The following is an 18,179-nucleotide window of genomic DNA, read 5'->3' on the forward strand; positions in this document are numbered from 1 at the left end:
GATCATGCCCATCATAAAAGAATGGGCAAGGACAGCAACAATACACCAGCACACTAAATGATGATCAGCTGGTAGTAAGGGGCCCAAAGTATGCTAAAAAATATCTCGAACACTATTGCGCCACCATTGTCAGCCTGAACTGTTGATACGAGGCAGGATGGATCTATAGTTTCATGTTGTTTAACCCAAAGTCTGATCCTACAATCCGAACGTCACAGCAAAAATCAAAATTTGTCAGACCAGGTAACAATGCTTTGTTCAACTTTGATCTTAGCTGACTGGAGCGCCACCTTGGTGTGGTCTGCTGCCGGTGTGGTCATCAACAAGGCACTTTCTCCCTGAGAACTGGTGCCCACTGGATATTTTTTCAGAAAGTTTTCTGTAAACCCCAGAGATGGTTTTGTGGGAAAATCCCAATAGATCAGCAGTTTCTGAAATACTGAGTCCAGCCCGTCTGGCATCAGTTACTATGCCCTGTTCAAACTGTCTTAAATTGCCTTTTTCCCCTATTCTGATGCTCAGTTTGAAATGCAGAGGGTCATTTTGACCATGTCTGAATGAAACTGAACTGATGGTATGTAATTGGCTGATTAGATATTTGTGTTGATGAGCAGCTGAGCAGATGTACCTAATAAATTGGCCAATCACTTATATATTGTTGCTACCACGTGCAACAGCTAATACAGGCATCAAATTAGCAGCCTGTAGCAGGCTCATAGTTCGATGAGCTCAACCAGTAGATCACATGGTGCAGCTCTAAGGGATGAGTTAAACTAAATGAAAGAATTAGAACAGGAGAGCATAATTATACAAAGGTTTTAAGAAAACTTTGTTTTGTTAAGCCCTGGCTTTAGAACTGCACACATGGATGCCCCCATTGGTTTGACTTGGCATAGGTGGGTGGGGCAAGCATCAAATAGGAAGTTGATCCTGAAAAGCATAGGCTGAGTTAATTTACACAAGGCAAAGCTGGTTTTTCTCAAAAGGTAAGAAAATTGTTACAGGAAGTATGCTTTAAATTCCATTGAGAGCTATAGAAATGTGATGTACTACTGCAACAAAACAGCACTCTGAATGTGGTAATAATGTGGTTTATATCTTTGAAATTAAGCCCATTCACTCAGCTGTGTTTGGGTAAAGAATAATGAAAAAATTAAATAAATCCATTTTCAACCTTGTAATAGAGAACCATTGTGTATGTTCTCTGTACTTCACTCTGCCAGGATTGCTCTCTTCTCAGTATTGACCCACTTATCCCAGACACCTGGAGCTTCTACAGCTCTGACTGGGCCACTTCCCAGGTGGCATCCACTAGTAGCGTAAGGTGGGTTCTTTGAAGAGCCCCACTTGGCTCAGTAAGGGTGGCAGCTGTTCCATGACACAAGAAATATATATAAAATATATGTATTTTATATTCATATTTGGTTATGCTAACCGATATTGTTTTGGCTTTCAAATCAAAAATCCAGTTTTGAACTTAAAAATACGTCAAAACTTTTTTTTTTATTCATTGTCTCATACAGATTTATAGCTGCCACACAGGAGATTTTCTAAATCAATGCTTAATAGAATCATATGTAGTTCATTCTTGTTTGGTCATCTTACTTTAAGCCCCACAGGACACCATGTCGGACAAAAGCGACCTAAAAGCTGAGCTCGAGCGCAAGAAGCAGCGCCTTGCCCAGATCAGGGAGGAGAAGAAGAGGAAGGAGGAGGAGAGGAAGAAGAAAGAGGTAAGGAAAAAAGTGAGTAAATTCCCACCATCGTCACTCATTTTGTATGTTTTCCTTTTTTGTGTGCGGTTGACTGATTTTTTTGTCAGGCTGTGACACACGAACAGCATCTATGCATGTGCACAAGGTCGGTGTTTTAAGTATGGATCAAAATGTGCATGCAGCTGCATGTCTTAATCTATGATGTTAGAGCAGTGAAGCTGTTCTTTGAGTTATGATGGATAAACTGGTGTTTTTTGTTTTTTTACTTATCCGGAGCAGACAGAAAGCCAGCAGAAGACAGAAGCGACCCCAGAAGATTCAGATTTAGATCGCAAGCGTAGGGAGACTGAGGCCCTGCTGCAGAGTATTGGGATCTCACCAGAGCCTCCACTAGGTATGCAGTATTGTAATAAATGAATACTAAAATGTTCTTTGACTCCTTTCACTGAAATGTTTACTAGAACACTTACACCAGAGAATAGCTTTTTTGTTCAAAAACTACACTAACCTTCATTATTACAGCCAAAAACCCTCCATGCATCAGGCTAAGATGCACACAATCACCAGCTATGTGTTTAATTTGTTGTCTCCCTTTGATTATCTCTGTTCTGAAATTTGGTAGAAATAATTGATCAGAAGTAATCAAACAATTTCTATTGGACCCATTTGAGTTTACAAATGAGTGTTGCTTTCCTTTTATGATAAATCTTCAAATATCAGAGCAGGTTAAATCCTCAGGGTCACTTGAAATGAGCTTTTGGAAGATCACTGTTCTCTAGTGGTCTGAAATTGTAATAACACCCCCTACACCTCAAAACTGGGTCACTTCCAGTGCTTATTATAAGCTTAGGTTATTTATAACGTGTCTTCAAAAGCTGCTGAACATAAATAGATAATAATGAGTGATAGTCTTTTTGTTTTAGATCTTTTTTTTTTTATTTGTCAATGACATGCAGCTTATAATGTAAATTTTTTAATTATTTTTCAGTCCCGACTCCTGTGTCCCCCTCCAAATCAGTAAGCACACCCAGTGAGACAGGGAGCCAGGACTCGGCCGATGGAGGAGCAGCAGGCAGGTGGGCCAAAATCAAACACTGTATGCCGAGCTGTAATTCCAGAAGCCTTAGTTCATCACATTTGTTCAAATCAATACATTTCTAAGGGTCAACACAAATTCATCAAACATTTTTCACCGTCTCATATCAAACAAAAATTACATTTTAAGCACACGGCTCAAAAAAATTAAAGGAACTCTTTTTAATCAGAGTCAGTTAAACTTGTGGGATATTGATTGTGTCAGTTAAGTAGCGGAGGGGGGTGTTAACCAGTTTCTGTTGCTTTGGTGTTCATGAAATGAACAACAGGTGCACTAGAGGGGCAACAATGAGACATCTCCCAAAACAGGAAAGGTTTTACAGGTGGAGGCCACAGGTGTTTTTGTCCCTCCTCATCTTTTGTTTTTTCACTAGTTTTGCATTTGCCTAGGGTCAGTGTCATTACTGGTAGGGTGAGGTGATACCTGGAGGTTGCACAAGTAGTCCAACCTCTCCAGAATGGCACATCAATACGTGCATTGCCAGAAGATTTGCTATGTGTCCCAACACAGTCTTGAGAGCATGAAGGAGATTCCAGGAGTCAGGCAGTTACTCTATAGCGCTGCACAGTGTCGTATGAAGTCCTTAAACCATCAGCAGGACCAGTATCTGCCCCTTTGTGCAAATTGGAATAGGATGAGGACTGCCAGCAGGCCACTGGTGTGAATGTCAGCCATGCATGCAAGCACGCTGGAGCTATACACACAACTGAGAAGCATTTTAAGTTACTGCGGTGATGGACTAGCCTGCCACATCATTTTTCACTTTGAGTTTTGAGCGTTTATCATTTTCATTTCCATCAAATGAAATGGCATCCTTTGGTTTCTAACATTACTCAGTCCATATCATTATAAATATCCAGCGTAATTTTTCCCCAATCTGAGATCTGATGTGCTTTAAAAGTGTTCCTTTAATTCTTTTCAACCAGTGCATTTGCGTGGGAGACACTTGAAAACCGTGACAGAAGTTTTTATCCTCACATGTCTGGTTCTCTTTGAGAACTATACAACAAATTGTATAGTTGTGCACCGATGTAGGGCTTCCTGAAGACTTAACATCTTAAAAGGATAATAATTTTAAAAGGCTTTTGGCTGTGGGTGTTTATGGTTCATATGACATATTTTCTTTCTTTCCTTGTGAATGGCTCAACAGGTTTAGGTAAGGATGAATGTTCCTAGTGGTGAGGTTAGGATTTGAATTTGGTGTCTTTCATTTGTCATGGCATCCAGTGCTTTGATGACCACTTTACAGCTTTTCCTTTCATGTCTTTCCTGTAGAATAAATCCAGATATAAGCTGTTGAAAGCACGAACCATAGTGGAAAACCTTTAGAAAGCAGCCACAGTGAGCCAATAAAACTAGCTCTTGTATGAAGCAATGGACATGAACCATATGTTTGTCTCAAAGTGGCTCATTTGAGCGTAAGTGACAAAATATAAGCATTTCCCCTTCCACAGGCTGCAATCACAGCGCTCGTTCATCATACATGCTCAGGCTACTGCAGGATTTACTTTTACGCCTGTTCATTCATTACTCACCCAGACACGTGCTGGAGCTCTCTGAGTTCTGCACATGGCGGCTCTGGTGAATGCTGTTGAGACACGAGTGGTCATCAAGCGCTTTCCATTGCTTTTTAACGACAGCTGACTGTGAGGATGATGTGTGAGTGATGCCTTCAGGGGTCATTAGTGATGTGATGTTCTGGTACAGCCAGGGGTGGAATTGGGGCTACAGAACATGCAAAAGTTTGTATTAGACAGAAATTGCCTTATGTAGGATTTTTCATCTCTTTTTAGCTTTTACAAATTGGATTTTACAAATTGGTGAGTTAGTGTTAATTCCTGGAATGATTTGTTTTTCTTTTTTTCTTTCTTTCTTTTTTTTTTACCCCCAAATCCACCCTGAATGATGGCATGCCATTTTGAGCTCTCCATTTGTGGCTGTGTATGTGTGTGTCCCTTCTTAGGTCAGGTTTCTCTAAAAACAAGTCCCAAGCACAGACCTCAAGGTAAGCATTTTCATGTTAAACACAGGAATCCCCCTCACCCCCTACCCCCTTACCCCAACCCCCAACACCCTCTCACCTCTCTTTGGCTGAGGTTACCCTCATAGGGAGATTAAACCCACAGTGTTGTCAGTTGTCTTATTTTTGTGTCCTCAATGTGATTTATAGGATCAAAACAGTGCAGTGCCCCAGCTTCTCTGTTCAGCTTTCCTCCACTCTTTGCTGGTGTTCTCATCTGAAGCTTACCTGTCTCCTCTAATACTGGGGTGAAAGATTTCTGCTCTCATGAGCTGAACCACAGAAGTCATTTCAGTCTTCAGAGAATTGCCAGTGCTGCTTAAAGTGTCATCCCCGTTACTGTAAAACAGCCGGCCTGTCAGGCTAAAGAAATGCCTTGCCACTCTCACCTGGCGCTTTGTAGCGCAAGCTGAATGTTAACGGGTGTGCTCGCTGTCCCTGAAGGTATCATCAAGAAGTGTAGTGAAGGCTGGAAGCATTATCCTTTTATGGCTGCCAGAGCTCAGCCAAGCTGCCACAGAACTCCTCGGGTTTCTGCAGCAACTTTTTCACTCTTAAATCCCCAAAACCAATCTCAGCATTGAGCTCAGGGATGTATTCAATATTGATGATGTATAGAAAGTACACTGTCATCATGTATGCAAACCACAGCAATTTTCAAACCCTTATTTTTTCCATTAAATTATGTGCTGTGTGTGTGTGTGTGTGTGTGTGTGTGTTACATGATTTCCATGTATTGTTTGGCACTAATTTGAATGTGAAACACTGAATTTTTCCTAAATATGTTTAGAATAACTGCACAGTGGGCGAGGATAGGTATGAAAAAAACTACAGGAGAGCAGCCCTTTAGTTTTAAATAAAAACACCATGTGAGCCTGAACTTCGACATACCCAGAATACCTTTCTGTTATCTAGATTCACTTACCGTCACATTTTCGATCAGGATAAAAGGTCAAATGCCCCTGGTTATCAACTTGCTATGTTAACCCAGAGTTTCCGCTGCACGCTTATATGAAAGGAGTGACCGCATCTGACCAATCACAAACATGCATAAATGTACTGTCATGGATTTTATAAACAAAAACCCTGCACAATTAGAAAAGTATGACGATGTTAAACACATAATGCAGACTGAAAGTAACACAGCTGCTACAGATAAAGAAACATTGTGGGGGAGTCTGTTTGGAAATGCACTGTACTGCGGTTTAGTATTAAAAGCATTGTATGAATGTGTGGGTGCTTTAAGTGCTCAATAAGCCTGGAGGAGAGCTGTTTTATGAATAAAGTTGAGCCTTTTTGAATCCAGGAAAGAAAGCCAGCAAAAATACAGACTCTACCATTAAGACATGAAAGGATTTAGTTGTTACAATCAAATATTTCATTAAATGTTTAAAAGACAGTTTTTTCAGCTGTAACCTCGGTGATGTTTAACAGTAAAGAATGAATCTAAAAACAGAATTCAAACATTAGTCTACCTGTAAATTTGATAGGTCAGTAAGTAAAAATAAATTCCCTGATTTAGGATCATAATGCTTACAGAACAATAACATTGTTAAAATTGTTTGCAGCCAACAAGAAAAAAAAAATCAAAAAATAAAATTGTGTCTAAGAAGCTCTGTTGATCACTGATGACTTCAGATGTTTTTAGAAAAACTTCATTAGACTTTACTGCTGAGAGAACTTCTCATAATGGTGACGCTGTTTCCTTGAGAGCTGATTGGTCAGTGGGCGGTGATTTCATAGCTGTTGATCTCTAATTTAGACCATAACCAACTCTGGAGCAGGTTAGATTTGCAGCAGGGATTTACCCCAGGAAGAAGTGAACCGTGTTTGCAGTATTGAACCCCCAGAATTAAACCTGAAGTTACCTGGATGAGACCACTGCTTTGTAGTACAGGCTTCTAGTCAGTCATGCTACAGATGTATATTCACTCGACACATATATGTTTGTTTTAGCTGGATGTAGTGTACATAGAAATATTTCTGCAGTCACTAGGACATCAAATAGCTTTTCCACTGATATAAATCAATCTTTTTCTTCCACAACGACTTGTAAGCAGAGATCTTTAAAATAACAGAGCACATTGATGTTTAATGAAATATAATATATCTGCCTCATCTCCTTTATCTGTTTAAATTATTTCCAGTGCCATTTTTGCATGAAAATCAATGGGAGTTCCTGTGATAGGCTATTATAAGTGGTGTCAGTGCATAAGATTGTGCGCACATTCATGTGCTAATGTCTGTTTGTGCACGACACGTGTGTTTTAGTGTTTTTGTATTTGTTATAAGGTGTTTGTTTGTAAACATGCATGTCCTCTCTTGCCCTCCCCCTCCCCCTGTTGGTGACATCAGGACACTGCAGTGGGACACAGACCCCTCTGTGCTGCAGCTGCAGGCTGATTCTGAGCTCGGGTACAGCTTTTTCCTCTCCTCTTGTTCACTATTAAAACATTCACCTACAAAACATCCTATTTTGACTGCATGTCATACTGAAAAACCTCTCGACTTTAAGTAATAAAATATTTAATGGTTTAATGTAATTTGTTACTTGAAACTTTGGCGTTTGAAATGAAAAATGATGCCCTGTTTGATCGACAGCTTGGATTTATCCACAGTAGATCAGGAGCTAATGAGAACGTCTTCTCTGCCATCCAGGCGCAGGATGCAGAGATTGGGGGCCTCTAAGATCACACAAGTAGACTTCCTACCCAAAGAGGTCGTCTCTTACAGCAAGGAGACTCAGACACCCACCTGCACCCTGTCTGAAGGTGAATATTTATGTGTGTTTGTGTGTGTATGTGTTCACAAGTGAGCATTTTTAGAGCCTTTTTGGATGCTAAAGGAGAAATACAGTGATTGCTGTTTTTGAATGTGACAACGATTTAGTTACCCAGGTCTAAGCCTGCAAAGCATAGAGCTTATAGATGTTACAAAGGGAGAAGACAGATCATGCTTTGGACTTCTCGTTATATGTGGAAACAGGCTGATATAATTCACCCAAGATTACTTGATAGATGAGGGGCAATTGCAGTGTGTATATTATATGGCATACAAATGCATATCTGCATGGCACTGTTGAAATAATACGTGCTTCTTACGTTTATTCATTAAAGTTTAATATTCCTGATCAGGAAAGCTGTAAGTCCAGTGTGCTTTAGCTTGGAGGAAATTGGTGCAAAAGTGTGTTTTTGTGCATTTAATGGGTGTGAGTTCTACATGTGAAGAACGTGAAGGTATGTGTGCATACCTGTGAAAATGTATACATGTAAGTGGGAGCTGGCGTGCTGAGTTGCAGCTACTAAACAGATCCATGTGGTTAAAATGTAGCTTTATTAGTGCAGTGTGGATTTTGTGGAACATCGATGGGTGCAAGCGAACGACTTATAGATTTGAGTTCATTCTAATGGAGAAGGAATTGAATTGAGATTAGGGTTGAGGACAGTTTGAGTTTTTGCATAATTTCACTTGGGTTTTGTGTTTGAAAAATGAAGATTTCCCATTAGGACATTACAAATGCACACAAATACTTGTGTAGCCACAACTTTAGAGGATAGTACAGCGTCTTACTATAATATCCTGGAGATAGGTTTAATCATAACCACTACATGTCGTCATCTTAAAATGTAGGGATTTATATGAGGACTTGCTTTCTCATAAGGAAAACAGATTTAAGTCCCCCACAATGTGAGTAATACCTGGTACACACACGCACACACACAGCCTGGCACACATGCACACAACCCCTATCATCTTCTCTATCTTCCTTCTTCTTGTTGCCAAGACAGCTGGCAGCCATGTGACTGTGAAGGGGTTGTACTTCCTGCTTCCTGTCATTATAATAGATGGTCTGGTGTGGATTCCACTGCCCCCACCCTCCACCAGCAACAACCATCTTGCACATACACACGTCTGTACCGATCAGCATCCAAATGGCCTGCTTCAACCCCTACTCCACCCACCCACCCACCCCCATTTCCTTGACAGACCCAGGAATAGATCATTTATTCAACAAGTGCACACATATGTGTGCTGGGAGACATCTACTCACACACACATACACATGTGCCTACAAGTATACTTAATGGAATTTATCGTGGTCATGTTTGCTCGCGCATACAAGGTCTCGACAAACAAACGTGCAACTGCTGTAAAATGTGCAAGACAGATATGGTAGTTAAAGAGATAAGGACTCGGCAATTAAGCAGGCAAACAAATAAACACGCAGCAGTTACTATATGCAGGTCAAGTAGTCTGTGTACACATAAACAAATAGTCGCAGTGTGACTGGTTAGCGCCCGCAGCAGTACAATATGTCTGTCCATTTAGGTTTGTTTGTTTTCAGCTTCCAAGAGCATGCTCAGGAGGTCTCTTTGTGTGTTTGTGTGTGCACGCATATGAACATCTGGGAACCAGAGCAGAGCTGTGTTGGTCTGCGGGGAGGTGACCTTGGCCTCAGGAGACCCTTCCTTTGCAGACTGCCACAAAGCTTGTGTGTCTATAGAAAGGGGGGAAAGAGGGTAGATGGTAACACCTGCCTGCATTTCTGCCTGTGTGTTTATTCAGGCTTGTTCCTTTCTGTTGATTACCTAACCCGGCTTGCAGCATACGTTTCATTTTAGGTCACATCTACGGATAGTTAAGCTGCGATTTCAAATTTCAGTAAAAATGTTACATGGTTTATTTTCAATAAAAGTCTGTTGAACCTAAAAGTGTGACATTTAAGGCTTCTTGCACCCTCAAGAAGTAAATATAAAAAAAGGCATCACTGATCCTCAAAGAAGTTGTGTGTCCAGTACATAGAAATGTGTGTTTGTGTTAAATCTGCTTCAAGGAATTCGAGCAATGATCTCAGCTTGTAGCCCTTGGTGTTCTCGTGCAGCTGCACTAGCAAATATTCACTATTTCTACTGTCCAAAGGCCTGTTTGTATTGAGTGGATCAGGATTGATATTGCTGGGGTCTTCCTGTGGTAACAGGCTGCTCACTGTATTCATATTTCCTTAGTAATCTTTGAGTTACTCACACTCTTAGTTTTAAGTTCTTCTGAAGTTAAATAGTTTCTTCTCTGTTCTTGAAGTCTGATGTGACTATGGTGGCATCCCCATAGATCCTGAGTCTTTCAGCAGTAATTCTGACTAATGACACATGTCTTGTCAGAACCATCTGATTGAGTCAGTGCGAGGATTAGTATTAAACGTATTAATTTGATAATTCCTTTTCTTTTGTGAATTTACTATTTGATTCATAAAAGCAAGAGGTGTCGTCACATTAAAACTATAACACTGATCTTTTTTGTTTTTATGTTTTTTGCCCGAGTGCGTTATTGTAATTGCTTTAAATAATTGACAGATGAGTCAGGAAGTTTCTCATGGCGTCTTTTCCTCGAACTCCTGACCCCTCGTGCTCTCTTATCTGTCCTTGTGCCCAGAGTGGCTGGCTATGCGCGTTTGTGTGGGTGTGACGTGAGCGTGTGTCGAAGCCCGAGTGCAGTTTCATGAAATTGGATTTGATCTGACGTTGCGTGCAGCTTGTACACAGGAGTTTGTGTTAAAGTGCCCATGTAGTTTGTGTGTGTGACTCTCATTTAAACCAGTTAATTTTAAGGCTTTTCATTTCCGAGACCAATTTGCGTCTACGTAATTGTAATGCGTCGCTCCCTGTGAATGTTATTTTCCCATTGGCTGCTCACTGATCTGGTCTGTACCGAGTGCCCATTGTGCCAGGCAATCGGATTAGCCCCAGTCACGATTGGTTCCAGCTATTTGCTGCTTTTCTAATGCGTATGAATGGACACGCTTGTTGTGACGGATAGATGCTTTGTTTAAGGTCATAGCAGAGAAATAAACCAAGGTCTACTGTGGTGTGTGTGATAGTAGACTGGCCTACTAAGGTCAAACAAAGTACTCGGTTCAGTTATGTCTGTGTTGTAAGACCAATAATTTTCTATATATTTAACATGAACTGTAAAACAAAGCAAAAGAAAAGAACTGCGGTAAAAGAAAATGAACACTAAACTGCTGTTCTTATTTACACATGCATAACATATCCATGTATAAATAAAAATGTCAAGGGACAAGCATGGCAAACCAAATCTTCACACTCGGATACATTTTGTATTTATCAATTCAAACGATATAACAAACCAAACACTGCATAGTTTACAAAATCTTTTAGATCAAAAATTCCAAATTGGTCTCCGACCTTGTCACGTTTTTTCCTTTCACCTTAAGTGCACATATAATTCTTTCTAGTGGAAGGTTACAACATTTGGTCCATGAGTTTTTCCCCCCAAACTGAGGCTTATTATCGATTGTATTTTTTTATTACTAGTACACGCCCATGTTACAGTATTTTCTGGTCCGTTTGTGCTGTTGGAAAACTGATATATTTAATTACATTGATTAAAAGAAATTGGAGCGAATGAAAAATATTGATGTTGCTTACATAAAAAAAGAGACAAATATGGTTGTGATTGTATGTTTCCATGCAGCAAAATGCATTTTCATCTAAAACAAGAGTGCACTGTGATCAACCAGACAGTGCGCACTCCCATTAAATGTACTGAATTTCTTTTTAATATATGCCAATAAAAGAGGATTTTTTTTAAATTTACCTTTCATCATGTTACAAATTTACACGCATGTGTTTACCTATTCATGTCCCTTTTAATTGCTTGGTTGGAAGTTGAGAAAAGCCCACTCGCCTGTAGTCGCTTGTAGTTTCCAAACGTAATTCACTTTCTCTGGTCTCTAGTCCCCACATTCTTCCATTGTGGATGCTTCAGATGTACCTGTGTGCCAAGTTTGGTTATCCTGATTGTGTAGGAGGAGTTTGTGGGCAAGTTAAAAGAGTCTGTGAAGTGGCTGCAGCACAGATTGTAATATATAAGCTCAGAGAGGATGTTAATGGGTGCAAGGCCTAAAGTAAGACATTAACTGGAAATTAAGATACCCATAATTCTTCACCTTCTTTGAGATGCAGCACTTCCAATCTCCTCAAGTCTAACCAAAAAAAGGAAAGAGAAGCGAAAAGGTGAGATTTCACATAGGTGTAGTAAACTCTGGACACCCTTTCTGTCACCCTCTTTCGCTTTTCCCCTTCATCCCTTCTCCGGACCAGCCAGCACCGCTCTGTAATGAACAAAGCAAATGCCAGTACTTTGACAGCCACACTTAAGTCCGCTGAACCCAATCTGGGGATAGCTATCACTACGTGTATGTGCTTACTTGAGATCTTGGCAAGATAAGGAAAGGTCAAAGCGATTGAAGGCATTTTGCGCATGCGGATGTGCACGTATACAAGCGCGCAGGTTTGCATGAGAGTAGTGTGAGCCTTACACCCAGTTTGTAGTAAATTGGCTTTGCTCAGTGGAGCCTTAAAAGACCCATAATAGGTCACAGTGGAAAAGCAGAGCGAAAGAGAGAGAGAGTGAAAAAAGGTGAAGAGAAATTCATGGCCACTAGCAAATAAGCAGGAATAGAAGAGACACAGAAATGGAGGCGAAGCGGCAGGGGCCGTCGAGGGACGACGAAGCACTTCTGACATTAAAGCAGTAATTGTTTGCAGTGAACCAGAAGCAGGCCCTCAGAAATACAACTCTTTGAGTATTTGTGTATAATTTGATATTGCAACTTTGGAAAACCCCCTTCTCAGGGTTACAAGTTCATGGGGTCAAGAGTGTACATAATCTTAATGTTTACACGCCCGTATGGAAAAAAACTAGGGGTACACAAGTCTCTCTCTCTCCCGCCTCTGTAATATTTTCTGGCCCATTAGCTCTCAGGCTCTGTACAGCTTGAGTGTATAACTGGTCAGAAATTTACTCCTCAGGTCCATTTGGTGGGCCGGTAATGGCTTTTAATTGCAAGAGAAACCTCATGTCCAGACACTAATGTGAAAATACTGAGTGTGCGTGTGTGTGCTGTTTTGGGTTTTTTTTGTTTTTTTCCACACAAGCATTCAGACTCATAAATGTAAACACAGCATACACTGGAATAAACAAACAAAAAACAGACAGCCACAAAATGCACACATACGAACGCCACGCATGCACACATGTCACTCGAGCTCCACATAATCCCGTAATAGAGCAGTTAAGAAACCAAACTCCAAATTTATTAAATGATCCTGACCACTGGCAGCACACTGGTCCAATTAGAGTGTTTACTTTGGTGTGTGTGTTTTTTTTCCACAAACTCCTAAATGTATTAAATATGGTTCAACAGGTCCTGAACTTTAGATATTTATCAACAGTTTTACAACAGATGTCTTTTGGGATTTTATCCAGTCCAATCCTGGATTTTAAATCGGCCGAATTACTGGAATCCAGGTCTGACACTTATTACTATAAGAGTTGAAGAGTTTATTGCGCTCGTTTATTGAAGTTCTTGCATTACACACATGACGGAGACACACTAGTATGGGACTGGTTTTTATTTATTTATGTATTTATTCGGTGTGGGTCCAGAGTTGGTATGTGTTACTGCTGAACTTTGATAATAGTAACAGTAGAACTGAGAATAATGCCTTAATATTGTCTTTGTTACCAAGCGTGCGTCTACAAGTTAGAAAATATCAGAAACATGAGATTTCTTTTCTAGTCATGTTTATTTTTTCTTTAATCAGATATTTACTGATTAAATATTGTTTTTCATTTTTTTTTGATCAGGCAAAATCCAGGGCCTTTTATTAAAGCCATACTTCACATTTGAGAAGAAGAAATGGTATTGAATAAAGTTTTTACTAAAAAAAAGTCAAAGAATACCCAGAGACGTGCTCTGTGTGGAGTATTTTCTTCTATATCTTTTATTTCTTTAAAAAATGTTTACATAGATAATGCACAGACTGGAGAATATGTATGTTGCTGGTCACAGCATTACGATCGCTCACCGGTGACGTAAATAATGTGCATTCATTTACAAAAGTGCTGAGATAAGCTAGCTGTTACATTCAGCATGTTCAATGAAAGGAAAACAGGCAGGTGTGAAGACAAAAGTAAAACAGGCTTAAGTTGATATTACCAGAAAATTACAGCCAGATGCCTTAAACTGTGCATACACACAGGGGTAGAAATGTGGATCTGCATACTTTCAGCAGATTTTTAAAGCAGATTTTATAAATTCCAGTCATAGTGAAGTTGCATGCACGTGACCAATCCTTATGTCCTGTCCTGTCTTTTGCCACGAATGGTTTTAGATACACCATTAAATATTCATCTGCATACTCAAATGCTCTTCGTATCACGTGGTCCTGGAAGCACGACTAGATCAAAAACTACTGGATGAAAAAGGTAATAAACTCTGTTGTTGGCTCTGGCATTCGCCTCCAGCATGCCAGAGCAGCTATCCATCAGTTTAAGAAGCCTCATAAAACGTAACACACGTTGATTTATGTGTGTGTGTGTGTGTGTGTGTGTGTGTGTGTGCGTGAACAGAAAAAGAAAATTATAATGTTAAGAAATGCAAGCTCTGTGAAACTGCTTCTTTATGATGATAAATTCTTCCCCTGCCTTATATTTCATCCCCACTTCTCTACTTTGAGCCTGATTGGCTCTAAAAAAAAAACTCCACTCAAGTATCTGTGAGGTACACACTTTCCTACTGCACTTTATGCCTTTTGAAAAACCAATTTATGTGTATGGGAGCTTCCGTAGTGACCATGCTGTGACTGAAGGAGGATCATGGGGCATTTGCTGCAGCATATGCAGTCTGTCCCTCTGCCCTCCAACTGCCAAACAAAAAAAAAAAGAAATGGTCTGCTGCTAAAATCTTATCGCCAGGTACATCTCAGCATGTTAGCGTGTATGTGTGGACACAGATGTGGACATTACGGTGATATCTGTAGATGATTTGAAGAAAAATAAAAGGCATAACTTCTGTAAAAAAAAAAAAATGAAGGTAAAGTTAAAATATTAACAGTCTACAAAAAGAATTGTACCAGAGCATATGAAAACAACAATAACACAGTTATTTACAAAATAATCACGTGCATAATTGACGAGATATTGTTAATATATTTTTTTTAAATATCAGTAACTACACGGTTGACATGCCAATCAAAAGTGGATGTAAAGTTCTGGTTCATCAGTGTGTATGTCAGCTGTGGGAGAAAATGAAGCATGTTGGAGTTTTGAGAGTGTAGTGCATGTGCTTTTATCCAGGAGGTTAAAATCAACAATAGAATCACTGCTTGTAAAATCTAAATTAACAGCATTATTTTCTTATTGGCACATTTTAAATAATAGTGCTTTTGCTTTGTCCAGTTTCTACTACCGATCGTTAGCAGGGAAAGTATTGCTGCATTAGCCAGAGGCTCACACCAGACACTCACAATTCATGTACTTGAAGTTTCCTCTGCCAACCTATCCCGCGCCCTTCATTAGGATTTCACACAGTCCAGTGATTCAAATAAAAACAGTGAATATAACACACTCCCACTCTATATGAAACTGACATGACTGATGGGTTTGTGGGCCGTCTTCAAGGTCCTGGAGAGAGGAATGTGATTGCACGAGTGTGTATTTTGCATGGCTAGGCACTTGTGTGTTTTCTGTATGTATGTGCATATGAATGTGTGTGTACCCAGCCACATATGGAAGTATTTGTCTCATACATTGTTGTTCCAGCCAGGCAGCTACAACAGGCTGAACAGAGCAGAGGGTTTGTGTGTTTTTTGTGAAGGCACAATTTGTGTAGCGATCAACCACAGTGAGCGCACAACGGAGGACCCTGGACAAAATGTACTTTGAATTAGTTTTGCTCAAAAGTACATCGAAGACGTGCCTTTTTGCGATCGTTGACTTCTGGACTTTTAAAAGAGTGGCTGCCTTCAGGTAGCAGTTTCTCGTGATGCTGTTTAAACCAAGTGTGTTTCACATAGACGCACACACAGAAGATCAGATCGGGGTTATGCTATTATGATCTCTCCCAGTGTTTTCCCTGCAGACACACTTAATCACCCAACGCTTCTCACTTTCTGTCTTTATAAAACAAGTCTGAGTTTGGCTTTCATCGTCATCGCCCTCCAAAGGGCACAACCTTCACTCCTGTTTCACTCGCAAAATTGATGCGGGGTCCCAGGCGGTTTCTGTCGAAATGGTCGTGGCAGTCAAAACTGAGAAAAAAAGTCTTGATATTAGAGAAAAATAATGTCTTTCGGTGTGTGTAAGGTATTCCAAGTGAGTCACAGATGATTGCAATTTTCCCCCATGACCACCGTATAATAAGGTACATGAACCCCTTCTTCATCTCCCTCCCTCTGGCTTTCTCCCTCTCTTAGGTAAAATGGCCATCATCCAAAATAATATCTGCCATCTGATGAGTGCTCGAGATGAGTAGGAATGTTTAGTTTCACGTTTCCCCTTTTTCTCTTTTCAACTTTTTTTTTTTTTTTTTCATCTGCATTGTGTTGAACATGACTTTTTGACATGCACGCCCTACCCTCCCTCCTCTTCTTGAGGTTTTCTTTTTTTTTTTTATACACATGTAAAACAAAAGTGGGTCTTTAACATTTGCTTGGGTGGTCCTCTCTCAGAGGTTTTCATTTTGATAGAGTAGCAGTTCACTGCCACAGCTATCTTCCAGAAAGCTGCTCTCAGTAATTGTTTAGAAAGAATTTTTTGTCAACACTTTCCGTTGCAAGTCTGAGCCTTTTGACTGCTTTATACTTTAGGTCAAAGCTTTAGGTGCCTTTAAAATTGCTCCTCAGATTATTGTGGTTGAAATTCAGCGAGCTTTAAAATCCATTTCTGCCGTACTTGCGACTGATTGAGCCCTTTTAATTTTTTCAGATCATACAGCTTGACAGCTGATTGAAGTGAAATTCATAACCCTTGCTGCTTTTGTTTGGCTGCGTTTGTCATGCAATTCTGTGTTTCTCCAGCAGGGAGCACTCTTGGCACATAGACTTTTGCTCCATCAGTCTCACCAACCAAATGTGACAGCCCCCCCCCCACTTTTTTTTTTAAACGAAATGGGTATCAAATGATATTGAATGATTAATAATTAATCACAAATATGTGTAGGATATGTGTTGCTAAATTAACGAGCTTTTTCACATTAGACTGCGTGACGTTGTGGTCTTTGCTACAAATCAAGGTTGCTTATGTGACCGCGTTGCTGAGGTGTAGTGCAAACTTTTGTCTTTTTAGCAGAAGGGAGTCAATCTTTAGTGAGCTACTAAGAAAATGGTTATCCCATGTTTTTTTTCCTCCATCATTATATCAAATCAAACACCACTTTATATGTGTGTGTGTTTGTGGCATCAGAGTCACACAAAAAAACATAGATGCAGACAGCACTTTCTCTGAGTGACACAAATACCAGCTCAGATGACGCGTCGAAAAGCAAGTCGATGTCACAGCAGCAATTTTTATTTTTATTTTTATTTTATGTAAGACCTTTTCTTTCTGTTGGTCTCGCTCTCCTTGACTGGGTTTTTGACAGTTTGGAAAGTTTGAAGTCATGGGTTTTAATCAGAGCCTTGCGGTGGGGCTCAGAGCATGGCATGGCGTGGCATGATGGCTCATTTTAAAGATGTGGGTCTGGGTCGCGGCCAGACTTGGGTGGCATTGCTAGAAAGAATGGGGGAGGGCGAGTGGGACAGGGAGAGAGAGAGAAAGAGATGGAGGGAGAATCTACCAGCCCACAGCGCACAGCGAAGTTAGCCACAGACCTCCAAAAGGCCTGTATGGGCTGCATTAATGAAAGCGGATTATGTGTGGGCATGCATGTGTTCATACGGTGTAGACTTGGGTGTACACAGGCTTAGACACACACACACACATATACACAATGTTTGATCAGTGTGGGGAAGTGTGGTGAAGAGATGAATTAATCTAAATCATGCTGCGGGTTTTAGCTTTAGCAGTTTTACATCAGGCCCTGCTGCTAATGTGTGGGTATGTGGGGAATATTTACTTACTCACCCCTACTGTGCCAATCATGACTTGATGAACTATGATGAATTTTAAACATGACTTTATATTAAGATAAATTAATACCCCCTACCTAAAAAATGAAAAAAGAATCAAATTGCCAGAGTTTGGAGGACTTTTTATGCAGTTTCACTAAAATCCAAGTATTCTACAAATAATTACTACTTGCAACTGTAGTGATTGTGTTCATGCCATGCGTGGTTTTTTTTTTGGTTTTTTTGTTTGTTTTGGACAGTGTGTCACGTCTGTCTCGATCACTGAGATTTCTGCGCAGGTTGGACTTGCCCTCTCACCTCTGAGAAAAAGATCTGTTCGACTTTCCTGCATGGCTGGCTCTAAACCATCAATTTTCTTTCCAACCTGACTAACAGAGGTCCCTAAAATGTTAGCGGTGATTCTCTGCGCTCAGAAA

At 40.2% G+C, this 18,179-nt stretch overlaps 1 protein-coding gene across 20 annotated transcripts in view; it reads left to right on the top strand.

Moving 5' to 3' along the window:
* The window catches only part of dync1i1a (dynein cytoplasmic 1 intermediate chain 1a), a 66,754-nt gene that overhangs the window by 1,003 nt on the left and 47,572 nt on the right, over positions 1–18,179 (top strand). For 6 of the 20 annotated variants that reach the window (XR_013904541.1, XR_013904543.1, XR_013904542.1 and 3 more), the window contains exons 2-7: positions 1,612–1,745; positions 1,995–2,109; positions 2,704–2,791; positions 4,775–4,816; positions 7,187–7,246; positions 7,490–7,602. Coding sequence is in view for 17 of the 20 variants with exons in the window: in XM_026155370.2 (XP_026011155.2) it covers positions 1,626–1,745; positions 1,995–2,109; positions 2,704–2,791; positions 4,775–4,816; positions 7,187–7,246; positions 7,490–7,602 (538 nt within the window). In the remaining 3 variants the exon portion in view is untranslated. Of the gene's footprint in view, positions 1–1,223; positions 1,325–1,611; positions 1,746–1,827; positions 1,861–1,994; positions 2,110–2,703; positions 2,792–4,774; positions 4,817–7,186; positions 7,247–7,489; positions 7,603–18,179 lie in introns of those variants that run through there. The other 14 variants (XM_080296056.1, XM_080296057.1, XM_080296054.1 and 11 more) reach the window with 12 other exon arrangements.

This window comes from Astatotilapia calliptera, chromosome 22 (genome assembly GCF_964374335.1).
Source record: "Astatotilapia calliptera chromosome 22, fAstCal68.1, whole genome shotgun sequence".
Taxonomy (NCBI): domain Eukaryota; kingdom Metazoa; phylum Chordata; class Actinopteri; order Cichliformes; family Cichlidae; genus Astatotilapia; species Astatotilapia calliptera.